The sequence below is a fragment of the Peromyscus maniculatus genome, chromosome 8 (assembly GCF_049852395.1).
Source record: "Peromyscus maniculatus bairdii isolate BWxNUB_F1_BW_parent chromosome 8, HU_Pman_BW_mat_3.1, whole genome shotgun sequence".
NCBI lineage: Eukaryota > Metazoa > Chordata > Mammalia > Rodentia > Cricetidae > Peromyscus > Peromyscus maniculatus.
This window is the reverse complement of record NC_134859.1, coordinates 18,187,292-18,212,779: the sequence shown is the minus strand read 5'-3', so window position 1 is coordinate 18,212,779 and position 25,488 is coordinate 18,187,292. Positions and strand designations below refer to the sequence as shown.

The 25,488-nt window shown below is 55.1% G+C and overlaps 1 protein-coding gene across 3 annotated transcripts in view; it reads left to right on the top strand.

Moving 5' to 3' along the window:
* The window catches only part of Lmf1 (lipase maturation factor 1), an 85,987-nt gene extending 68,568 nt beyond the window's left edge, over positions 1 to 17,419 (top strand). For all 3 annotated transcript variants that reach the window (XM_006978805.4, XM_076578130.1, XM_076578131.1), the window contains 6 exons: positions 1,765 to 1,932; positions 11,913 to 12,096; positions 12,552 to 12,705; positions 12,855 to 13,038; positions 13,600 to 13,712; positions 17,213 to 17,419. In XM_006978805.4, coding sequence (XP_006978867.1) covers positions 1,765 to 1,932; positions 11,913 to 12,096; positions 12,552 to 12,705; positions 12,855 to 13,038; positions 13,600 to 13,712; positions 17,213 to 17,405 — 996 coding nt within the window. In that variant the 3' untranslated portion in view covers positions 17,406 to 17,419. The remainder of the gene's footprint in view (positions 1 to 1,764; positions 1,933 to 11,912; positions 12,097 to 12,551; positions 12,706 to 12,854; positions 13,039 to 13,599; positions 13,713 to 17,212) is intronic.
* The last annotated feature ends 8,069 nt before the right edge of the window (positions 17,420 to 25,488 follow it).

Sequence of the window (25,488 nt, the reverse complement as noted above, 5' to 3'; positions counted from 1 at the left end):
GCCGCAGCCTCCCCCGGGGCGCAGCATTCAGAAGAGAGTGGCCCGCCTTGTCAGGAAGGCCAGCGGCATTCCTCGCTCGCTAACGCTGCCTTCTGCGTCATTCCTCTCACTTTTTCCTGGTGTAGGAAACCACAAGGACTGCAGGGGGGGTGGGGGGGGCTTCTTCCTGTAGAATCCAATTCCTAGTTCCCTAGCAACTGCCTCACGGAGTTTGTGTCGACCCCTGGCTGAGCTGAGGTCACTGCCCGAGTCCCGGCGTTTCACTCTTGGTAGTGCATCGTCGTGCAAGCTGATGGACATTGTGCAAATCCGAAACACGGTGACTTTGCGGGCGCTGTGACTTGGCGACCTGAGGTGGGATCTTCGCCAGTCCTGTACTCGTGTGCCAGTGTGCGCGCGGCCAGGTCCACCCTCCCCTAGTCTCTTGCTCTCCTACCCTTGCTGGAACATCTGGGAGTTTCAGGGGCCGGAGGCTGTGACAGTCCAGGGCTAGGCGAAGTCCGCACTGCGCCATCCTTAGACTCTGCAAACGGTGTCTCCAAGTCCAAGGGATGTGGAGGCTGACACCCAATCCCAGAATCTGCCCCTCGGGGGACAGTGACAGGGGCTACAGCAGCCCAGGGTGGGGGCAGCAAGCCAAGTGAGTCTCGTCGTCGTCGTCGTCTGGTCCTGTTGGAGTGATGAATCTGGGAGAGAGAAAAGGGTCTCCAGCTGAAGAGAAGGGTGGATCTGGCAGAGATCTTGCAGTGACCTCTGTCTCCGGGCACAGGGCTCCGGGGTCACTTTGCTTAGACCAGTTGCTTATTCTGTTGGCAAACAGTTAAAAGAGGGGAGGTGATGCCCCCCCCACACACACACACACAGCTAGGTTGAGGGTGGCCTGAAGCATCCTTAAATGAAAAGCTTGGCTTCTGTCCCGTCCTACTAAAGCTGTTTATTTTTCTTGTGATCACATGGATGGTTCAAGTAGCAGGGGGCCCGCGTGGGGTGGAGCGGGGCACATGTAGGAGCCGGGGGCTTGGGGAGAGGTGTCCTTCAGGCAGGGGCTCCACAGCTATGAAGATGGGGTGCTGAGTTGACAAGTAGGCTCCCTAAGTGCCCCATGGCCAAGGTGCACTCCCAAGGGGACCGTGCCTAGGAAGAGGCGAAGTACCAAGCTCTGTCCTCTGAGCATCACTTCAGCCCTTCTCCGCCTCCCTCTACTTCCTGCTCCTGTTTGTTCAGGGCCAGTGCTGCTGTGACCCCCATCCCCTGACTCCAGTCCCCTGTGAGCAAGCCCATTTCCTGTGTAACAAGCCCCCGTGGATCTGCAGGAGCCTCTGAGAGGGCAAAAGGACCCCGGGGCCCGTGGAGCCTGGCAGGGGGTGGGAGACTTGAGGTGGACCGTGAGCACAGGTGGCAGGCTATTGCCAACGCAGTGAGCCATGAGCCCCAGGCAGCTGCCACCCACAGTTCCTCTGGTGCCTGGGGGCAGCAGGCTGGCTCTTGAATCTTCGATACTTCATCTGTTCACAAGTGTTTAAAGATGTCTCCTTCAACTCGAGTTTACACTTTTGCCTATAGATAGTGAGGGTTTAAAACAGAACAACAACAAAAAAAAACCCTTGCTTTTGCTTCAAAAATAGCCTGCCCACAGAAGTCCTCCAGCCCCGGGGGCGGGGCCGGTTGCAGATGCACAGGGCTAGATGGTTTCTTCACAGCCAGGGCAGTACCACCCTTCCCAGCCAGTGTTGGTAATTCAGAAGCCCCTTTCTGTCCCCACAGACTCAGCCCGTGCCCAACCCGATGGCCTACTACCTGCACAGGTCACCCTGGTGGTTCCATCACTTTGAGACCCTCAGCAACCACTTCCTAGAACTCCTCGTGCCTTTCTTCCTGTTCCTCGGGCGCCGGATGTGCATTCTTCACGGGGTGCTGCAGATCCTCTTCCAGGTAGGCTGTGCCAAGGTGCCACCACTTGGGGTCCCCGTGTGTCTACCGAAGACAAGAAAGAGCCTGCTTTATTTCTGTGTTCACATCAGGGCCGTGGGGAGAGGTCTCACCGGCTCCATCTCATCCCCAGCAGGGGCCCCCCTCCATCTGATCCAGGCTGGATTCCCGGGTCCCCTTCCCGGCTTCCATGAGCCTGTCTGTGGTGGTGTCCGGTTACCCTCAGAAAGCTGCCTGTGGGCAGTAACACAGACCTTGCTCAGGCCCACCTCAGCCCCACACAGACACTCCCTCTGTTCTTGAGTCCACCCCTAAAATGTTAAGTGTCTTTCTATATGTCGACATCAGTCTACCAGGAATTGGGGTGGGTTGTTTAAGACAGGGTCTTACCATATAGCCCCGACTGGCCTAGAGCTTGTGGCCCTTCCGCCTCTGCTTCCTGAGAGCTGATGTAACGGACATGGGCCTCCATGCCTCACCTCCTTCTGCTTTTTGAATCAGGGTCTCAGTAAGTTGTCCAGGCTGCCCTTGAACTTGCTCCTCCTTCCTCGGCCTCCCCAGCCACTGGGGTGATAGGCCTGCTCCACCAGGCCGGGCTCACCTTGTGGTTTTGCCTTTCCATTTTCAGTCATGAATGGATGTTGACCGCAGCTGACATTTCCCCCCATCAGTCAGGAGAGGTCGCAGGGTTTTTCCCTTCAATATGTTAATGAAGTGAATTACATTACCGCTGCTCCGGTTGAGCTAGTTTCATATTCTAGAATAAACTCAGCTTGGTCATGCTGGAGATATTTTAATATATTGCTGGGGCTAATTTGCCAATGTTTTGTTTTAGATTTTGCATGGTTGTCAGTGAGAGAGACCTGTCTGTAGTTTTCCAGCATAATGTGGGCCTAGTGTGGATTCCCTGTCTGGATTCATTGCCCCACACTCAAAAGACTATCCCCCCTCTCTCTGAAGGTCCATGGAGACCCAGGCAGCCTGTTCTCAAGAGCCTGGGCAATGCTGGGTGTGCATCTGAGCAAAGCTTTGAGAGTTCTGCCATGGCCCAGCCTGCGGCTGTGGGACATCCTTCTCAAGGCAGCTTTGGCAGTCAGCATTTTCCTGGGAATAAACATGTCAGTTTCACCCGTTTTCAAACTTATTAACGCAACGGGGAGAGGAGACATCAGGTTGTCCTCAGTGCAAAGTTGGGATCCATGTCCTGTCTCTCTCTGCATGGCTGTGTTTAAATCAGGACTGTGAGCAGATGGTTGAGTCTCACTGGCACCTTTGCCACAGTGACCTTTGGCTGCTAAGTCTTCTCTGGCTCCTACCTGTCCACGGCTCTCAGTGCTCCAAAATGTTGGCTCCTTTTTGTTTTGTATTTTAATCGGGGTACTCTAGGAGCTATGCAGAGATTATGGACGATTCCTTTGTGCCCCACGTCCCCACTTCACACTGATGGGGTGCAAGGCGACGGTGCAGTGATGACCCATGACTCCCCAAGGTCCACAGAGCATTCTCTGGGTTTGGACAGTGGAGAATGTTTATGCACCATCCCTGCCGTACAGGCATCTTCCTACCCTGGGAGTCACGGGAGCGCGGCTTCCTCTTCCTTGACCCCTGGCCCTCGGTCTTTCCCAAGCATCTTGGATCTGGAACCACAATGTGTGCCCTCTCCAGCCAGCTTCTCTCAGTCATGTGTTGGAGACTCCTCCCTGTTTCTTAACTACTCCTGTCTTCTCCGAGCTGATATTTACATGGAGTGCCTGTTTCCCACACGTCTTCTGGAGGCCACAGACAGTGCCAATCTTGAGATGGCAAAAAGATGTGCCCTACTGGCCCCTAGACCAAGTGAGACCTCGCCCTGCCTGAGAAGCAGGACCATCCAGCTGGATGGACTAGACATTGAGGAAGAGCCATAGCCTTGGGTGTCTCCATTTCTTTGTTTTGGCCCATGTGTGAGGTTGGGTAGGGGGTAGGGATGCTCCTGGGCCTGTATGGCCTAGTAAGGAAGTTGGTGCCTAGGCTGGGCCTTCCAGAATAATACCCGGAACCTCAGGGAGGGCCAAGGCAGGCACATGTGTTCCCCACTGGGCACCGGGGAATTTTTGCAGAGCCCAGGGCTGCCATGATGCTAGGAAAAGCTGTCTGCGGTGCCTCAGCTGCACAGGTAGGTCCCAGAGACAGGTATCATGAGTCCTCATCTGGGCATGGCAGATGCCTTGGGATCTGGAGTCTCCTGGGGTTCAGGAGTCTCCTCTTCCTGTGTAGAAGGGGCTGTAAAGCAAGCTTCTCCCAACAACCCCTCTGTGGGACACCCTGGAAAATGAAGAAGCCTATAGCACACCCTTCAGGAGTTCCAGCAGCCTTGAGCTACTGTTAACTCCTTGTAGTCCTTGCAGTCAGCAAGGCATCCCCAGTGTTTGCTGTCAGTGGGGGATCCCTGGCTAGCAGTTCCCACTTGACTCTCATGGTGGAGAACACGGAACTGGCCACACCATGTCCGGAAGAAAATGGAGATATCCAGGGCTATGGCTTTTCCCCAGGACTGGTCCCCAAGATCCCCAAGATCCAAGTGAGACTCTTCCTGCCTACCAGGCAGAGTTAAGTATAGGATCGGGGTCAGCAGGCATGGCCTTTACCATCCCAAGAGCCCCTGTGACTCTGAGCCCTTTACCATGCAGTGCTGTGGCCAACACACAGCACCCGCCACCCTATGGCATCTGAGTGCAGCCTCAGCCTCGTGTGGAACTGCACTGTGTCCTGACCCAGTGGTTCCGGTGTTCCTTCCTGTGGGCCAGGCAGAGTTTGAGTTCACTCACTTCCTCCCACACTCGGTTTACACAGCTGCTCCTAGGATCCCCGCAAGGCCACAGGATCCACGTGGGAAGGGCCGAAGAGCTCTGAGGCGATGACCCCGGAAGGGGCGGTATGGTCAGCCTCCGCTGCTGAGCTAGGTCAGGACATCCGAGGCCCACCATGTATCAGTCGCCACCAAGGAACAAGGAGGAGGTGGGGTTGGACTTGAGACTCAGCAAAGAGAAGGCGAGAGAGGGTCTTGGGAGAGGCAGCTTTAAGGTTGATTCCTCTGTTAGGGCCACGTGGGGCTACCCAGATGGTTTGGGAGCACGCACATGGGAAGGTCCCTGTGACCACATACATGTCCTCTGAAGCTCCTGTCTCCCCTGTGGGAAGCCTACAAGCATGTGTCCTCTGTGGTAACTGCAAACCCAGCAGGGACATCCAGAAATCCCCCCCTCTTCCTTTTGGGGTCATGTTGCATCTGCCTGGAACATCTGCTGTAGCCTCTCTGGGGCTGAATTCCACCAACACACGTTCGTCTTCCTTTGCCGTCCCGAGCCTCGCCCGCCGCACAGCACAGGGCCATGCCCCAAGCCGGTCATCTGCAGAGCACACTGAGAGCTCGTTGACGACTCTACTGGCCAGGGGTAAACACAGATGGGCTGTGACGAGATTCATCTCCCTCAGAGGGGATGGCCGCAGTGACGCTGGAAGGAAAACAAGAAAGATAAGATCCCTTTGGAGCACTTGGACCATGTGCTGCCTGATGAATTCCAGTCTTACTGAACAAGCTGGCTGCTCCGGGAGGGGATTCTGAACTGTGTGGGCCAAGCTGGCCTGACCCCTGAGCACAGCAGCCATCTATCTGTCCACCTGGACGAAGTGTCACAGGCGCTCCACAGGGCTTTGTCAGAAACAGGATTTCACCTGGGGGACAGTTAACCTGTGTCATCACCTTGGCTAGATTTAGAATCCTCTCTAGGGGACACACCATTGGGCGCGTCTGTGAGGGTGCTTCAGAGAGGATAATTGAGGAGGGAAGACCCGCCGCTCCGAACATGGGTCCTACCATCCCACAGACTGAATGAAATAGGAAGAGGGAGAAAAGAAAGCTGAGCATGCATCTCTCAGCTTCCTGGCTGCAGGTATAATGTGCCCGGCCACCTCAAATTCCCACTGCCATGCTTTCCCTCCATGATGGACTGTGTGCCCTCAAACCATGAGACAAAGCCTTCCTTCCCTAAGTTGCTTTTGTAGGCTTTTCAAAAACAACTAAATACACAGTGGTCTCTGTGGGGCTTAGGTCCTCCGGGATTTCCCACTGAGTGGAGGGAGTTTTGAAAATAGGTTCGTGCCAGCAGCCTCCAACAAGGCCATGAGCTCTAGGGTGGGTCTGTGTCGATCAGAGCTCCCCGGGTATAACCGTGACTGCCAGGCAGCTGGGGTCGTCTCATGCAGTGCAGGGTCCTAGGTCATCATCACTACAGCTGAGTCTGCCCATGGGAGGAACACTGACCCCTGGCTCATGGCCACAGGACATCACCCCAGCCTCACTGGAGCAGGGGCAGACAACAGGTGGACATGTCATCTCTGCAGAGTGGCCAGCCATACCCTCACCTCAAGGCTTTGAGTTGCAACCTCCCTGCTCGGGAGCTAGAAATGATTTGAATTGTCTGAGGAGGTGACTAGTGAGGATTCAAAGTCGCCATCTGTCATGTGAGCCAGCTGTTCCTCCAAGAAGGTGCTTAACTAGAGCTTTCAAGGCAACAGGTTCCAAAACTACAGCCCAAAGGGATGCCCTGAGATCTCTGCAGTAGCTGGGTGCCGCCTGGGGCCCTTCCTCCAGCAGCATTGAGCAGTATCTCGGGACTCACAACAGTACTCTCTATGCCTTGCTTTCCATGGAAATAATCATGATTGAGGAAAGAAGGAACAAAGGCCTGCCCCTGCCCCTGAAAGCTAAGAGAGGTTCTTGGCACAGGAGTGTAAGTACAGTTCACACATTCCCACCATCTAATTTGGTCCCTAGAGGAGAAACCAACAGGGCACACAGATTAGAGGGGAGTGGCAGCCCAGCCTGTTGCACCATGGGAAGTCTTAGGATCTGCCACCTGCAAGTTGGGAACCCAAGAAGGCTGGTTGGTAGTCTGGTCCCCGTCCAGACTCAAGGACCAAGACCCATGGGAGCCAGTAGTCTTCACCCTGGCTTCATCCACAGACAAGGGACTCCCACAGGCCAGAGCAGGAGGAGGTGGACGTCCATCACAGGGAGAGGAGACCCGCCCTTCCTGGACACTTTGGTTTTTTCCAGACTCTTGGTGGGTGGGTGATGCCCAGTGCATTGGGCAGGGCAGTCATAACTCTGGCTAGTGTTTCTAATGCTTTCAAATCTTTCATCTGGACCTGCACAGACACCCCAGAAACAATACTTCATCAGCCAGCTAGATGCACCTCAGCCCAGTCGGGCTCCCACATGTCATAACTGTTCTAGTAGAGCAAAAGTCAGTTCTAAACCAGGCATGTGGCACACCCCTTTAACCCTGGCACTGGAGGCTGGCACAGGAGTTTGAGGACAACCTGGGCCTAGAGACCCTGTCTCAGAAACAAAAAGTTCTGTATTATAGGCTAATTTTTATATGCATTATTTTATTATTGTAAATAATTTTAAAGACTTTCTAATATGTATATAAGGGGGTGATGTGCATATGCCAGAGTCCAGAACAGGGTGTTGGATCTCCTGGAACTAGAGTTACAGTGGATTTTAAGCCACATGGTGTGGGTTCTGGGGAAAAGTTGGGTCCTTTACAAGAGCAACAGGTGCTCTTTACCACTGAGCCATCTCTCCAAACCCCAAAGAACTCAATTTTAATGCACAATTCACCTTTTTAGCACTCTGTACAGGATAGCTCCAAGCTTACATAGAAATCAGGTTCTGTCTGAAGAGTATTTTATTTTGTTTAGGTTTATTAGAGTTCTCTTGATGGGCATCTTTTTTTTTTTTTTAAAGACAGGACCTCAAACTCAAGAGTTCTGCCTGCCTCTTCCTCTCCAGTGCTGGGATTGAGGTCATACCCCCCCCACACACACACACACACCCAGCTCTCATCTTTTTTTGTTTGCTTGCTTTTATATCCTGACTACAGTCCTCCCTCCATCCCCCCCATCCCTACCCAAATTCACTCCTCCTGTTTCTCTTCAGAAAAGAGCAGGCCTCCCATGGATATCAACCAGCCATGGTATATCAAGTTGCAGTGAGACTAGGCACCCCCTCTCCTTTTAGGTCTGGATGAGGTGGAAAGGGTCCCAAAAGCTGGTAACAGAGTCAGAGACCGCCCCTGCTCCCACTGTTAGGAGTCCCCCAAGAAGACCAAGCTACACAACTGTCACATATGCAGAGGGCCTGGGTCAGTGCAGGCTCCCTGGTTGTTGGTTCCGTCTCTTGCAACCCCTATGAGCCCAAGTTTGATGCTGTGGGTTTTCTTGTGTTCTTACCTCCTCTGGCTCCTACAATCCTGTCTTCCGCAGGATTCCCCAAGCTCCGCCCAATGTTTGCCTGTGGGTCTGCGTCTGTTTCCATCAGCTGCTGGGTGAAGCCTCTCTGATGACAATTTGGCTAGGTGTCAAGCTCTGAGTAGAGCAGAATATCATTTGGAATATATCATTTGGCATCATCTCATTGAACTATTTTTCTGCCAGTCATATTTGGTTCTACCCTAGGTCTCTGGACCATCCTGCCTCTGTTTCCTAGCCCTCCGGGGGTGAGCTCTCTCTCAGGCTGGACCAGTCATTGCTTGGCCACCCCCACGATTTCTATGCCCTCTTTCCCAGAACATCTTGAAGGCAGGATAAATTGTAGAACAAATGTTCTGTGGCTGGGTTGGTGTCCCACTCCCTCCACTGGAAGTCTTGCCTGGACTTCCAGGAGAGGGCCGGCTCAGGCTCCGTAGCCCCCCACTGCTAGGAGTCTTAGCTAGGGTCACCCTCATAGATTCCTGGGAGTTTTCATTGCACTAGGTTTCTAGCTCTTCCTAGAGATGCCCCCTGAAGATAGGCTTCATCATGTAGCGGAGGCTAGCCTTGAACTCGTAGCCCTCCTGCCTCCACTTCCTGAGTTTTGGAACGCGCACCACCACCCCTCACTGCCTGACAGCTGCTTCTGGCACCTTCCCTCGCTCTATCACACGTCACTCCAGCTGGCCACAGCTGTGTCCCTGCTCCTGTATGTGATGCGCAGTTGACTGTCACTCTTGTCCCTGGTTTTGGAAACTGGATCAGGACCTGTGTGGTTTCTTCAGGTCTGTCCTGGTTGTGATTTCCTGAGCTGCTTTGTACTGTGTATTTATTGTTGGCACCAACCAGAGGAACTTGAGAGACTGATTTGTTCGTGTTCTCTACGCTGGGACTCAGTTGCATGTGGACTGGCTGACATTTTAGATGGAACACAGTGAATGTGTGTGAGTGGGCACAGCAGGCGCCCAACTCAAGAACAGGGCTGAGGCTGAGCAGGAGACGGCAGAGCCTCAGGAGGCAGCTGCATGTGGCATCCTGTCCATATGAAACGGAGTCAGTCCCTCAAGTTCCCCTTGTTGGGGGCAACAATAAATACACAGATCACAGAAGCGCAGAAAGGCGCCGGGTGCAGGTTAGCCCGTGGAGGCTGGGAATCCTGGGCTGGGCTCCTGGGGTGCTGTGGAGGACACCAGGACCTAGAAGCTCTGCAGCTCTGGCGGGTGGGACATTTGCCCCTGATGGCCCTTCTGTGTGTGAGGTGCTTGGAAACAATACCTTTTTTTTTTTTTTTTTTCTGAAGGGAGGGAACATCTGGATGCTAGATTGTATAGAATGGTGTCCTGATGGAGCGGGCCGCATAGAGACTGAGAGGATGGTATGGCTTGCCTCTTGGGGTCTCCTTCCCAGCCTTTTCCTCATGTGCGGATGTTTACGGGAGGCAATGGGGCTGGGGGACACAGAGCTGTGTTGTGTAGGTCAGTGTATGAGTGGAAACCAGTTCAGGGTGAGTCCTGATAACCTATGGGGTCATTCCTGCCATCAAGGGTAGATCATGTCACAGTATAAACATTGTGTGCAGGTCTCAATTGCCTCAGCCCCTGCGGAGCAGAGGGTCCATGAGGGTCCATGCACATTGAGACCGCAGGTGCCTCCGTACAGGTGTAAGTGGGAAAGGGTGAGGGCAGTCCTCAAGAGCCCTCTCGGTGCCATTGAGACATGTGTTGATAAGAGCTGGGCTGTTTGCCCTTTACCTGCCACACCGACCCTGGCCTCTGGCCTGAAAGAGATGCAGTTCATGATCTAGTCAATCTAGAGCCAGAGAAGAGACATCTTAGAACCACTTGAGTTCCTCCCTGGCCCTCAAGAAGGGACAGACCTATGTGGAAGCAATGTCCGGCTGTCCATTGAGGCTTTACTCTGCAGACCAGGCCAGCCCCAGAGGGTAACAGAGCCAGAGCTGGTACAGCTTCCAGAAACAGACAGAGGTTTTGCACAGGCACCTAAATGCCCACCACAGCACCCTAGGGAACCCACACCTGCATTCGCCAGTATGGGGGAGCTCAGCCTCTGAGCTGTCCCGCTTTGTGACTGTCATTATCCCAGTGACGATCCACAGCCCAGAGACCGCTCCTGATCCTACTGAGATGGTGCTCAGGAGCTCTCCCAAGTCTCTCTCTTCCCTGGCCTCCCCAGGCTTGGTTCAACCAGCCTCTCACATCCCCTCCAGCTCTGGGACGTCAGAGCTGCCTCCTCTGCCTCCTTCCTCTCGGGGAACCCCTCACTCTACTCCATCTCTTTGCCCCCGGGTCGTACTAGACCTAACTAGAACCTGCCTGTCCGGCTCCTGTGCCGTGTCCATCCACAGCGAGCATCTGAAGGAGAGGGAAAGAAGTAACTGGCCCTACGCTCGGAGCAGTCTCACTGTGGACTGGGCAGGGGCTTCTCAGATGGAGCAGAAAGCACTGGCCGTGCCCTGCGAAAATATAAACCTTCCAACCACCCAGTAAAAAGGTGGGCAGGGTATGCGTTGGGGTACGTAGCCAGCAAGGGATGCTAGGAAGTGCTCATGCGCAGCAATGAGACGCCCAAGTGTTCAGGGAGAGAAGAGGGTTGGACACCCCTGAGCAGCGCTCAGTGTCTTGATCCATGCAGGCACTGAACCTGAGGCTGCAAGCCAGGTGGCAGCACCGTATGTTAATAACATTGAGCGGCCGCCTTCAGCCCCACTTGTGGGAGAGTGAGACCCTGCGGCCGTCCGGGAAGTAGTCGGAGGGTCACCATCCACCTCCCTCAGGGCTCAGCACAAGCCATGCCCACTCACAGGCGCACAGGGACGGACTCTGAGGTAGATGTCGTCCCTATAGGGTGACCCTCCATAATGTCCTAGAAGCCACCCTGTAGCTCCCATTCTGTGAAGTTAAGAGCCCAACATCATCCAGAGTATGAGGGGTGCTGGCTGTCGGGGGTCGGGGTGTCCGGCTAATGTAACTACATGGGTGTAAGCCTTGCCGGAAGCCACTGAGCTGTGCACAGCACAGGCATGTTTTGCCATTTGCTCAGTGTGCCCATTCAGTCCGTTTAAAGGTCTGGGCTGAAGCCAGGCACCCCACTCTATACGTCTCTGTTCCTCTCATCCACGACTCCTGGCCGGCTGCCACTGTCCTCCAGCTCTCAAGGGCATCCATGGTGGTCGCTATCGTCAGCCCTGGGCCACTATGCTGTCTCCTGTTCCCATTTTGCCTTCTGTGAACTCCGGTTCCCCCTGGGTTCTCACGCCTCCACCTCCAGGCAAAGTCTGTACCTCAGGCGCCTTCCACTAGTCCTGCCTTTAGCCAGAGTAGCCGCCATGGTACATCCCAGGAAACCCAGGGTTCTCAGGCCCCCACACAGATAGGTCAAACCCCACCACCACCCCCACCACCATCCCCAGCCGTTCCTGGGCTTGCCAACTCCTGTGTGGGTTCCGTACCCACGTGTAGAAAGCTCTGCACCTGGAGTCTCAGTGGGACCTGCAAATTTAGAGAGAGGACCTAGGATCATACCCCCAAGCTGAGAGGGTGACAAGAGGGCTCCGAAGCCCCTCTGGAGCCTGGGCTGGGCCACTGGAGTGTGGGCACCCAGCACAGACAGAGAGAGGGCCGCAGCTCTGGCTCCCAGGCACTCACAGTGCAAGTCTGCCCCCGCAGGTGATCCTCATCATCAGTGGGAACCTGAGCTTCCTGAACTGGCTCACCATCGTGCCCAGCCTCGCCTGTTTCGACGATGCAGCTTTGGGATTCCTGTTTCCCTCAGGACCTCGAGGCCTAAAGCACCAAGTCCTGGAGATGCAAAAGGAAGAAACAGGAGGGGTCCAGCCCAAACCAAGATATGGTAGGGGAACCAGGCCCCCAGCTAGCCCCATGACGCCCATGCCTAATGTCTCATGAATATGTAAGAAGGTTGGGGACCCACCAGCTCCACAACACTCAAAATAAGGGTGGGTACCGTAGGCCCGGGGAGGGAACATCTGCTGCCTAGGGTCCTTTACCAGGCCAGGACCTAGGACAGTTGGTCCTTTAGCCACTTCCAGGGTCCCCTGCATGGACCGTCACACTTCGTTCTCCTTATTGGCTTCAGGAGGTGCCCTTGGCTCAAGCGTAAGGGGCTGTGGCTCGGGGTGCCTTTCCCAGCCCATGGCTTCCATCAGCTGGGGTTGCCTGTAGGCCTTCAGCCTGCAGTGGGAGAAGAGCAGCCGAGGTTTCCCGAAGGGACAGCACGGCTTTGCCGTGGGAGTGGGAGCCTGGCTGATGAGGACCATCCTGTCCCCCACCCTCCCCTTGGGCTAGGCTGCACGGTGCGGCGAGTGGTCCACATCTCCCTGGGCGTCCTGGTGGCCTGGCTCAGCGTCCCCGTGGTCATCAACCTCCTAAGCTCCAGACAGGTCATGAACACCTCCTTCAATCCACTCCGGATCGTCAACACCTACGGGGCATTTGGAAGGTACGGGCCAGGCATCCTGGCTGGGGCACTGGGCTCTGCCCTCCTGTCCATCCTGGCTCACTTTCGGGAGGCACGGGCTCATGGCATCGCCCTCTCAGCTGGGGGAAGGCAGATACTGCGGATTCAATGGCCGCCTCCGTCTCCCCCAGTATCACCAAGGAACGGACTGAGGTGATCCTACAGGGCACAGCCAGTCCTAACGCCAGTGCGCCCGATGCAGTATGGGAAGATTATGAGTTCAAGTGCAAGCCAGGTGACCCCTGGAGGCGGCCATGCCTTCTCTCTCCATACCACTACCGCCTGGACTGGCTAATGTGGTTCGCAGCTTTTCAGGTAACGATGCCCCACCGCGATGCTCTGACCCGGAGCAAACTCCCCTTTACCCACAGACAAGCCCTGCATGCGTGCTCTTTGCAAAGGGTGCTCAGACCCCCACCAAGAGGGTCATCGAGGAGGGGGACCTCTCCTTAGAGCTGCATCCCGCCCGAGGCACTGAGCAGGCCCCGCTTTGACCGAGACCTGCCTGGGAAAAGTTCCTGTGGATAGTTCCACTCCTCCCCTCACCCCCAGGCCCAGGCCAGTCACACCTGAGGCCAGGGCAAATAGCCAGGTAGAAAACACAGCTGAGGGCTGGTCCAGGAGTGAGTGATCCCCGGGTGAGAACCCAGAAAGAACGTGAAGCGGGTAGTTCCTGGAAGGTTGACGGAGTGGACCCTCAGAGGAAACCCAGTCCTGGCACACCTGACCATGCCATCCATACTCCAGCCAGGCTGTGGAACACAGGGAAGTAGGGGATGTTCAGAGTGACCAGGCAGGGGCTACACCAGGACAGATGCCAGCTTGCTGGGGGGTGGCTGTCCCCATTCTCCGACCTCATAAACACTGTCCTTCCAGACCTATGAACAGAATGAGTGGATCATCCACCTGGCGGGTAAGCTCCTAGCTGGTGACGCCGAGGCCCTGTCCCTCCTTGCCCTCAACCCCTTTGAGGGCAGGGCACCCCCCAGGTAAGAGTCTCCTTATTCCTTTCAGCCTGTGTTCAGTGAGCACTGTCCCCTAGTGCCTGAGTTGGGCACCCCGATACATGATGTGGAATTCAGTAGCAGCCAGAGACCAGGGGACTGAGCAGTCCTGAGCTGGCCCCATCCCTCCCCTGGGCCCTGCCCACCATTGATGCTGACAGAAAACACGTCCCTGTCTCTCCCTGGAGAAGCGTCAGGACAGCTGCACCTGGAGTTGCCCACAGCTGTCGGGGCTGTCAGGAGGGGCGCTGAGGGGCAGTGAGCAGCTGCAAGTGTGACAGTCCAGGCAAGGGAGCCAGCCAAGTGCCTCCCCACACTGCCTACTGTGGCACTGGGGGTGTGGGGACATGCCTCCCCAGGGACCGCCAGCCTCCCTCCCCTCCCCTCCCCTCTGCCTCGCACCCTGCAGCCACCAGGAGATCTGAACTAGGCACACACCGAAGTGGATACACATCGCCAGGTTTGCCAGTGGCCAAATCTCTGGCGTAGAGCTGTGTCCTTCCAGACTCTGGAAAGCCTTTCACTGACCAACCTCCTGGCTATGCTGTCTTGGGATGGTGCCCCACCTGCCAGGGATGGGTGGAAGGCCTAGGCTTAGGATGAGGTCTCCCGATTCAGCTGGAGGCTCTGAGGATGTGGTCAGGTGTACCTTGTGGAAACAAAGCCTGCAGACAGATCTGTGGATGTGGAGATGCAAATCCCGCTGCCTCTTGTGTGGCTCAGTAGTGAATTGATATTCACTATTGGTACATGTGCAAGTTGAAATACAGTTAGTGCCACAGAGCACGGCCCAGCAGAGGGGCCGGCCATCATCACACTCTGCTTGGTTGCAGAGCTGAACATGACCTCAGCCTGACCCCACTGCCAGCTGTGATTTTCTGAAATGGGTGGTGACACTGGAGTCTCCGTGGTGGGAGGATGGATGAGACACCTCCCTACCCTGCACCGAGCCTGGGTGCTGCCCATGAAATAAACACAGGAGCTTTGAACAGTCAGGGGGGCGGCTAGTGAGGGACCCCAGGACCCCAGCATCAACCTTCAAATAGCACCAGCTCGCCTTGCTTCCTGTCTGTGGACTTGAAACAGCAGCTGATGCCCGGAAAGGAGCCGCTGGCGAGACAGAAGCTACGGCAAGCCCGTTCTAATCCAGCCAGAGCCGCGGAGCAAATGGCCCCACCTCTCAGGAAGAGCCAGGAGCACATGGACTCCACTCTGAAAAAGGAGAGGCTACTCTCTGAGCTGCTGGAAGGCCCTGGGTAACCCAGAAACTCACCACAGCCAGCAGTGCCAGCCTGGTTTCGTGTCATCAGTGGGGGCCTTCGATCGCCACCTCTGCCTGGCAGTGCCAGTGGGCAAGGTAGAAAGTGTGGACCTCCAGCATGGAGTCAGAGGAAGTGGCGCAACAGAAGGGTTGAATGTGATTTGGGATCCCGACCCCCAAACTGTTCAAATCACCCCAAGAACCAGGGAGACACTGAACTGATGAGACAGAGCATATTCCGTGGATGACGACAGCTGAGTCTCCCCACAGCAGTCGTGAGGAGGTTAGAAACGCAACGCCCACAAGAAGAGTCAGCAAAGAAGTAGAAGACAGAGGGAGAACCAAGCGAGACTCAGGACGACGGAGAGCAGAGGCCCTGGAGTGGAGCACTGGAGGAGGGGAGGAAGAATTGGGACGGGAAGGAGTCATCGGCAGTGACCCATGTGGGTGACCAGCTGAGCACCTGAGTAGAGTGTGGGGCCTAGGATGGCAAGGAGATCCAGGACGGGTGTCTGCCCCCCAGGCGAAGAGTCCTGCCTGGGGCTGGGAGACATTAATGAAGAATTCCCAAAGTTGTCAAAAGACACAGCCCTGAAAGGTCCGTAAACAAAGGGAACCCCAGATGGTCAATCTTGGAGGCACAGTAGACATCCAGAAACTGTAGGCAGTGAAGGGACTGAGCAATCAGAGCCAGAGCCAGAGTCACCACCTTGCCACTGAGGGCCAAAGGACCCTGAGATCCAGATCTCACCAATCCAGAGAGGCTGGCTGACCAGAGAGCCCTGGGGATCCTGTTTCCCACCTCCCCGACACTGCGATTCCAAGTGCGCACCACTACACTTGGTTTTGGTTTTCTAATGTGGTTTCTAGGGATCAAACACTGTACCGACCGATCTACGTCCCCAGCCCTCTAGAACAATCACTTGAAAAAGAAAAAGAAAAGAAAAGCTGGAGAGAAGGCTCAGTGGTTCAGAGCACTGGCTGCTCTTGCAGAGGACCCGGGTTTGAGTCTCAGCACCCACCCGGTGCCTCACAACCCTCTGTAACTCCAGTTCCGAAACATCGAACACCCTCCCCTGGCCTCCTCGGCAACTGAAGCAGAAACCGCAGGGGAACGCTGCTCACAGGCTGCTCAGCTTGCTTTCTTCCACAACCCAGGACCACCTGCTTAAGAGTGGCACCTCGCACAGTGTGCCGAGTGCCCAAATCCATCATTCGTCAAGAAAATGCCCCCCAGACACACCTGTAGGTCACTCTGATAGAGGCTAATGTTGAAGTTCCTTCTTCCCAGGTGACTCCAGTTTCTGTCACATTGATAAAAACTAACCAGCAGAGTCATGTTCTAGAATGTTCCAGGGGTGGTGTCAGTCCTCCTCAGTACCCTCACAGACATGCCAGGGAAAGCACAAGGACCTGGCTCTTTCCCAGCCTCCCAGGCCCAACACTGGGCACCTGAGCCCTGTCCCAGGACCCCACCCCCAGCACACCACACCCCCTCTGGCTGTAAGTAGTGTCCAGGCCCTGCAACCCTCTAGACCTTCGACTGTTTCTTGAGAAGAAAATGAAAGCAAGGCGGCCAATTCAGAGAAGACAGACTGATCACATGACATTGGCCTTCCCAGAGGCTCTGCATCCCTTCCCTCCCCAGCCTTGTGAAATGTAGGGTCAGGACCCCCGATTCAGGAGAAGAGGGACTCTGGCAATCTCCAAGGCACAGCTTTACCCTCTCCATGCCCACCTGTGGAGTCCAGTGTGACTCTGCTCAGCACTACCCAGCCTCACCACAGCCCTGACCTCCATCAAGGACCCTTACTCACTCAGGTTTACATACCAGAGGAAGGAAGGATGGCACCCCCACTCAGAACCAATGATACCTCGAGACCCCACACAGGAAAACACACGGCATGTCCCCCTGGTCCCATCCCGGGCTCGCTGTGTCCTGGGCACACCCTAGTAGCACAAGTTGGAAAAGGTGAATCACAGAGACAGGGCATCACCTAGGGTCTCCCTCAAGTCCTAGAACACAGTATATGCCGTCACTGGAACCCAGATGTACCTGTTTGACATCCAAGATTTGTCACAGGCATGGGAAGGTTTTGCTCATGAGGCTGATGGGGCTCCACCCATGGATTGCAGGGACCTAGGCCTGCCTTCTGGGGTGGAGGGGCCGTGAGGAGCCTGGGGGAAGCGTGGAGACAGCAGACTGACGCATTTTCCCCTGCAGGTGGATCCGTGGAGAACATTACCGCTACCGGTTCAGCCTCCCCAGTGGCAAGCACGCTGCCCAGGGCAAGTGGTGGGTACGCAAGCGCATTGGCCCCTACTTCCCCCCACTCCGCCTTCAGGATTTGAAGGACTACTTTAGGACTCGGGAGTGGCCGCTGCCGAAGCCCCATCCAGACAACACCCTGAAATAAAGACCAGAGACTAACTGCTTCTCTGCCTGTGCTTTCTGCTGTGGCCATGGGTCCCACACAGTGACCAGGCGACCCCAGGGTCCTGCCAAGAAGAGAATTGAAAAAGGTTGTGCTTCCATAAGTGCCAGCCTCCTGCCTCTGTCCCTGTCACCTTGCTATCCCGTCTCTGTTATGGGGAGAAGCCCCATCATCCCCATGCCCTGCATATGGCCTCACAGTGGGGTCACATGGACACCAGGCCCCCCCTTTAGCTCAGGGCACCATGTTTCCTCATCCTCCCCCCTCACAGGCCCACCCTGTCTCCAGTACCACACTGCCACCTACATGGACATCACAGGAGGCCACTGCCCATATCGGGATGGCAGTCACTTGGGGAGCCTTTCTTAGTCTCAGCTATGATAAGCAACCCCATAGATTGCTGAACCCCAGGGCTTCTCAGATTCCCAGACCTAGAGGCCAGTTCTCACCTAATCACATGCTCATAGTCAGGCCAATGGCCAGGTCTCCCTCACAGCACAAGATCACCTCAGCCATCTCCCTGAGAGAGAGGCTTGCTGTCCTCAGCCTGATCCCTCCCCAGGGGCCCTTACACACTACCTGGGCAGACACCCACAGAAACATGAAGTCATGGGTCCCATGCACACTCCAGCATAAGAGTATTTGGAAAGCGTGGATAGAAACCGTCCTCAGCTTGTGGCCGTGGGTGATCTGCAGAGGGCCCAGCAGAGCTATATTGGTGGGGACCTTGGCCATAAGATTTGCCATAAGGGGGCTGGAGAGATGGCTCAGCGATTAAGAACACTGGATGCTCTTCCAGGGGGACCCGGGTTCAATTCCCAGCATCCACATGGCAGCTCACAACTATAACTCCAGTTTCACAGGATCTGACACCTTCACACAGACATGCATAGCAGGTGAAACACCAATGCACATAACATAAAAATAAATTATTTAAAAAAAAAATAAGACTTGGCATAAGACTTCCCTTCCGAGTGGACAGAACTGCCCCGGCTCTCCAGCTACAAGGACAGCAGAGACTCTGGGAATACTTGCCCATCCCCCTCCTTGCCAAGCATGGTGTCTGGAGCCCATGTTGCCCGCCCCTGGGCCACACTGCCGAGGATCCCAGAAGGGACAACGAAAAGGTTCAGCTGAGGAGGCTGGTCGAGGGGGGCACAAGGGCGGTCTGTACAGAGCACCCCCTCAGCCCGCCTGGGGGGTGGGGAGGGATGGCCAACCCAGGTGCAAACAGAGAGTCCGTGTTCCAGCTCCCAGGGAAACAGGGCACCCTGTGTGTGTCCGGGACAGACGGGCCTCACAGCAATGATACTGGAGCCAGCAAGTCTGCCATGACCACCACAGGAGTGACTGGCAGCCTGCAGCCTGGGCAGCCCTTCCTGGGGGTGTCCTGTCCACGTCCCAGGCGGGAGACATGGGGGAGGGGCTCTCAGCAGGGACACCAGCTGCTTGGGTAGTCTGGTGACCCGGTAAGTGGCACCTAGGTGCCTGCGTTGGACCTCACCGTGAGGACTCCGTGCCCTTACCAGGTTACCGGGAACACAATCTCAGGGCTCAGCAGGAGACACCTCGGGCCCCCAGATACACACTCCTGGGCATTGATCCAGACATGTGCCCCCTCCTTCCCAAGGATCCTGGGGGGTGGGGGCTGCAGGTCCAGCAGAGCTCAAAACATTGTGTTAAGGCCTGTGCGGGGGGGTGGGGGGTGGGGGGGGTGTCAGGAGCTGTAGCAGGGAGCCAGGCCCTGGGGCAGCTAGAATCCACCAGGATGCGTCTTGTCGGAGAGACAGGGTCTAACAGCCAGGCTGCAATCAGGACAGGTAGGAGCTGGGCCCTGCTAGCCGCAGAATGTCATCTTCACCCAGAGTCCTGTGCTGTCTCCTGTGTCTGTTTGCTCACACGGTAGTCACACTGTATCACTCAGGGATTTTTTTGAGACAGGGGCTCTATGTAGACCAGGCTGACCTTGAACTCACAGTGCTGGGATTAAAGGTGTGTAACCGCCATTCCCAGCTGCACCTTGATTTGCAGAGACCAACACTATCCCAAGGCCAGACAAGCCCATGTGGTATCTGCTGTCATGAGTCACTCCGGAGGCGAGATGAGGACAGCAGTAGTGCCACTTGGAGTGTGGGACATGGGGAGTGGCCACCTGGTGACACCGGCACTCAGTGTGGTATTAGTTCCTCGGGCCAGCAGGAACCCAGGAGGGGTCACAGTAGACACGCTGGTGTGGCTGACAGTAGGCACTTCCTTCCCTTGGCAAGCACAGAGCAAGGCTTATCGCCGTCCCACAGACCCTGTGGCCTTGGGGACCCACCAAAGAGACTTGGCAGCTCTGACTGAAGGTGACTTACCTACTCAGTGAGACCTCTCACCCCAGGGTACATGGGTCCTGACTGGTGAGTCTGTCACTAGATGTCAACTCATTAAAGATAACACAGGGACCTGAGGCCCTGATGGTGACGGCAGTCACAGGTTTCTCCCTCATATATATATATATATATATAGCCCCCCCATCCTACATACACCTCCAAAGCTCCCCTTCTGGAAGTTAGGGGTGCCCCTAGCTCCATTAACAAATGATCCTTATACCCCACTGGGTCACTCCAGCCAGGAGTGACCTAAAGCCATCCTTGGAGAGCCCCATTTCCACCTGTGCCTTGGCTGCATCAGGGCCACAGGACCTTTGCACTGGATGTACTATGCTCCCTGGTCATACTCCAGGTGGAGAGGGGTCTCATCCTTGTCTCTTAGTGCAGCAGGCATGCTATATGGGTCTACCAGGTCAACTGCAGCATGCTAAAGGACTTGCTCACCTGCCCCTGGCCACACTCCCTCCCTGGCCCTCTCCCTCCATGGAAGAACCCGAGGGAGAAAGACTCGGGCTGCTGAACAGTACTGTCTCAGTAGGGCATGCTTCCTCACTTCTCTGCCCAAATCCTCACACCAGGGGAGTGGACAAGCGGCTGTGACTTGAGTAGTCCTGGCTTCGTTCAGTAGGATGTACAGAAGCTAGGGTAGAATCGGAGAGTATCCTAGCTGCTGGCGACCTGTTGGTGTATTAGAGTCACTCTACATAGCTTCCAAACACCAGGCATCATCAGCCAGGAGCTGCGCAGGGGCTCTGGGACGACAGAGGACAGTCAGAGGACTCTACCTCCACCTGCTTGCCAACTCAGGCCCCCAAGTCACCAGGCGCTGTCTCCCTGATGTGCCATGCTGGGCCTATTGGTCCCCTACCCGCCAGCAGCTCAGTGGGATCCACTCCTTCCCTCTCCATCATCCAGCAGAGGCGATGTGCCCTCATCACTCACTGGAGGTAGGTCCCCAGCCAGCTGAGGCCAAGGGCTTTCCAGTCACCTGGGCTAGTAAATGTAACCAAGGAAGCATCCCCATTTACAGTACCACAGGATAGCAAGATACCCGAAGGAAGCCGGCCAAGTGGGTGCCGGGTTCAGCAAAAACCGTAACATGCTCCTAAAAGGAATGGAAGACAACAGAGCGGTGTCAAGTCACCTGAAAATGTCACTTCCGGGATGACAGTGCTCCCCACAGTGGCTGAGTCGCAATCTTGACACCGTCTCAGGAGTCTTTCTATAGAATCAGGAACCCTAGCTCCAGACTCAGTGGAGAACTGCAACTCATAGAATCGGTCTCGTGCTGGAAGACAGCTGTCTGGTAACATGCCTGCCACGCAGCATGAGAACCTGAGTTCGATCCCCCAGCACCCCCATAAATGGCAGGCTCCATGGTTGCTTGTCCTGGACAAATTGGTTTAGTAAGAGACTACATCAAAAAACCAGGTTGATAGCAATCACAGAAGACATCAACTTCTGACTTCCACGTGTGTGCATACACAGAGACACACACAGAGACAGACAGACAGACCCACAATAAATTCTAAAATATAACTTTAAAAGATCAATTCCAGCCGGGCGGTGGTGGCGCACGCCTTTAATCCCAGCACTCAGGAAGCAGAGTCAGGCAGATCTCTGTGAGTTTGAAGCCAGCCTGGTCTACAGAGCGAGATCCAAAACAGGCTCCAAAACTCCACAGAGAAACCCTGTCTCAAAAAACAAACAAATAAAAACAAAACAAAACAAAACAAAAAAAACAAAACATCAATTCCAGGGGCTGGAGAAATGACTCAGTGGTTAACAGCACTGGCTGCTCTTGCAGAAGACCTGGGTTCAGTTCCCAGCAACCACATGGAAGCTCACCACCATCTGTAACTCCAGTTCCAGGGGGTCCAATTTCCTCTTCTGGCCTCCTCAGGCATCAAGCATGCATGTGATGCAGTTAACATGTATGCATGAAAAATACTCATACACATAAAATGTATTTTTTTTTAAAAGGTGAGCAGAGATGTGACTCAGGCAGAGTACTTGCCTGAAGTGCATGTGGCCTTGGGTTCTATCCTCAGCACCAGTAATAGTAGAAGGAGGAGGAGGAGAAGAAGAATAATATAGAAATGAATGGAGCTCCTAAACAAAAGAGCTAACACTAAAATCTCTTAAAATAATAAGCAGAAATTTCATGATTGGTACCTTGTCCCTTCTTTGCTGAAAACGTGGGTTAGGGCCACACAATGGCACTGCCCAGATCAGTAGCTCCATAGTGATGAATGGCAGGGCCGAGGGTGTGAAGCCAGAGCCAGCCATGACCACACATGAGGTCCCTCCTGAGCGGTCTCAAGAAAGACCAGGAACTGGTCTCTGGTACTGGTTGCTGAGGACACACAAGCGGTGAGTCCGTTGCAACCCCAGTAGTGGAGACCCCCATGCCGCTCTACCAGTGCCCTGCCATTGGCCCACGTGCCACACTGCCTGCCCAGGCACTTCTGGGCCACAAAGCAAATAGCAGCAGGTGGGGTTTCCAGCAGGCAGCGGAGCTCAGCATTCATGAGATACTAGCAGCAGAGACCCAGCCCTGCATGTGGGGGAAGAGTGCCCAGTGCTGATACCACACAGTCACACCCAAGAGAGGGAAGAGCCCTGTGGGTACCAGGGAGGTGTCTGCAGACCCTATGCCCCAGGCACTGTCCCTTCAGTCAGTGTCATGGGCCTGGCGCACGGGCTATCTCACCTCCCTCCGGGTATGCTTTGCCTGGGCTGGCCCACTGAGTATGCGCCAGGCTCACTCTTGTGCGTCTGCACCTGCACAGGTAGTTAGCATCCCAGTGTCCACAGAGTAGGAGCTTTTATTCCAGCCCTGCTCCTGGGGTGGGGCCTGGGATGTCCAGAACAGCCTCAGCATCCTTGGCTGTTGCACAAAACGCGCTTGAGGCTTTCTCGGCTGGCAGCTCGTGCGGGTTGGTGCAGGATGGCCCGTCCTCTCTCACTCAGATTTGGATGTTGGGTGGTGGTGCCATACTCCTTTAATCTCAGCAGAGGCAGGTGGATCTCTGTGAGTTCGAGGCCAGCCTGGTCTATAGGGCGAGTTCCAGGACAGCCAGGGCTATGCAGAGAAACCCTGTCTCAAAGGAAAAAAAAAAAAACCAAACAGGTTTGAGCCATAGCAGAGCCTGCCTCTGCCTGCGGTACCACATGCTTCCTGACCTAGCCAGTGTCTCCTTAGGCCTTCCCCACAGTGATCTGGCACACTGCAAGCCCCTCACCACAACCACATGCTGAAGTAAAGCCAAAGGCTCCTTCTGAACAAAAGAAAGGATGGGGTACTCCACTTCAAGAAAAAAAAAATATCCTAAAACCCAGGAAGATGACGCAGGCTCTGGAGAAGACACCCTAGTGACAGCCAAGGGAGAGGGACACTGACCTTGGTGTCAGGACCTCCTCAGGGCTGATGTCAGTGGCCAGACCAGTGAAGCCAGGCTGGTTCTTTGAAACTATCATGGGACCATGAAACAGTACCATGGGACCATGAAACAGTACCATGGGACCGATGGCCACGATCGTCTGGGGTAAAGAGAGACACAGCCCACCATGAAGGACAGATGTGAGTCAGGCTGGTGATTCAGTGCTGTGACCACAGCGACCTGGGACACTAAAGCAGGGGGGGGCCTCCCTGAATAATTTTAGCAAGACCTTGTCCCGGATTTAAAAAACAAAACACTAAAAGGTCTGAGGCTGTAGGTGAGTGGTAAAGCACTCACTGCCATGCACCAGACCCTGGGTTCAGTCCGCTGCCACCACCACCACCCAGAAGAGAGAAAGAGACATTACTTCGGATCCCTTAGGCTGAGCCCAAGTAGGCACAGGAGGAGACAGAGGCCGCTGGGTCTCTGGCCACATTTCACCCACGGCCACTTGGAAGTTCTCTTTGTGGAAACTGCCCACTGTTCGCCAGCTGTCTTACCTGTGTTTCAATTCACTGTAAGAACGTCGATCAGCCAGTCATGGTGGCTGACATCGTCAACCCCAGCACTTTGGAGGCAGAGAAAAGAGAGCGAGAGACAGACGAGACAGAGAGAGACAGAAAGGCACGTTTTTTAGACATTCAGTGTTAAATCTGCATTTATCATGAAATCAAGAACATCAGGTGGATGTTTGTTTTCCAATGAGAACATATAAGAACTGAGAGGAAAATCCTCCTGTGGCGGCCATGGTGGTCCAGGGGCCACGTGATTTTTCCCGATGATGCTAGCTACTGTTGCTCTTAACTGGCCATCCCTTCCTCCCGCCTCCTTCCCTTTCTGCTCCTTGGGAAACTGGAGGCAGGGATGAGGTGGCTGGGGAGCAGCCTCGAACTGGAGCCCCCTCTGCCTGACCCTCCCAGGTCGTTTCCCTCCTGGTGCAGCCCCCTGGCTCTGTTCTGGGGCTGAAGTTTGCTGAAGTCCATGCTAGGTCCTTGGTGCCAACTCACATCTTTGAGCGAGTGGGGGAGGGGGAGGGGCAGGGTGTCTACCTGGCCCATATAAAAGCCAGGAAATCTGCCACCTACTCAGCGGGGCCCCGAGGCTCAGCGAGGTGGCTGTCCTTAGCCGAGGTCGTGAATCCCTCCTGGCTCGGCCACCAGCACCTGGGCTGCCAGGGGCACTGGTGCCAGCCATGCAGCTGGGCCTTCTGTGGTGAGCGACATTTGCATCTCAATGATGGGGATTCATCTTTAAGGAGCCAGCTGTCCGGCTGGGGAGGGGGGAGCCTAATTCCTTCCCCAGGGGGCCAGGGGCCCTATCAAGTGGCTGCAGCTCCCCACACAGCTCCCACTCCGGCTCAGGTCAAGAAAATGCAAAACAGTGGTGGACCAGCTGTATCCCTGTCCCTGTCCCTGCCCCACCCCACACGGTGGCTGCACAGCTGCAGGCTGGCTCCATCCCTGTCTGGGTACAGTTCCCTTTTGTACCCTGGCAAAGGTGGACAGCTCAAGTCAGAGGTCAGGGTGAGGGTGGGCCCCTGTCACAGCGCGGTCCCTCACAGAGGCTTTCTCACCCGCTTGCCATCAGCTATGATCTAGATCTCTCTCTCTAATGTCCATCCACTCCAGAGACAATGCCACTGTAGAGAGTTGAATTGTGTCCCCAAATTCATCCCAACCAAGGCCCCCAGAATGTGACCTTTGAAAATAGGGTCTTTGCAGATTTAATTGAAGGTCGTATGCTCTGTAACTCCCCAGGGTTGGGGTGGCCCTTTTGTTCTCATGTTTGTTTGTTTATCTGTGAGAGAATTGAGACTGGCTTTTATTATGCAGCCTGCATGGCTTCAAACTCCTGAGCAATCCTCCTGCCTCTGCCTCCTGAGTGCTGGGATTACAAGCGTCACCAAGCCCAGCTTCAAGTGTAAGAATTTATGAGAGAAATATGGGCTGCCATGGTGCATTTCCTATAATCCCAGCTGCCCAGGGAGCAGAGGCAGGAGGATGGAAAGTTCAAAAGAAACGAGAGCAACTCAGAAAGACTGTCTCAAATTTTTAAAAAAAGTGGAAAGGGGGCTGCTGTGTAGTAATTGGTGAGTATCCCCCATTAGATGTGGGACCTTGATTCCACCCCCAAGAGAGGAGGGAAGGAGGGAGGGAGTGAAGAAGAGGGGAGGGAGGGGGAGGGAGGGAGAGAGAAAAGGAGGGGAGGGAAGAGGAGAGATCAACATATCAGGGAAGACAGCTGTAT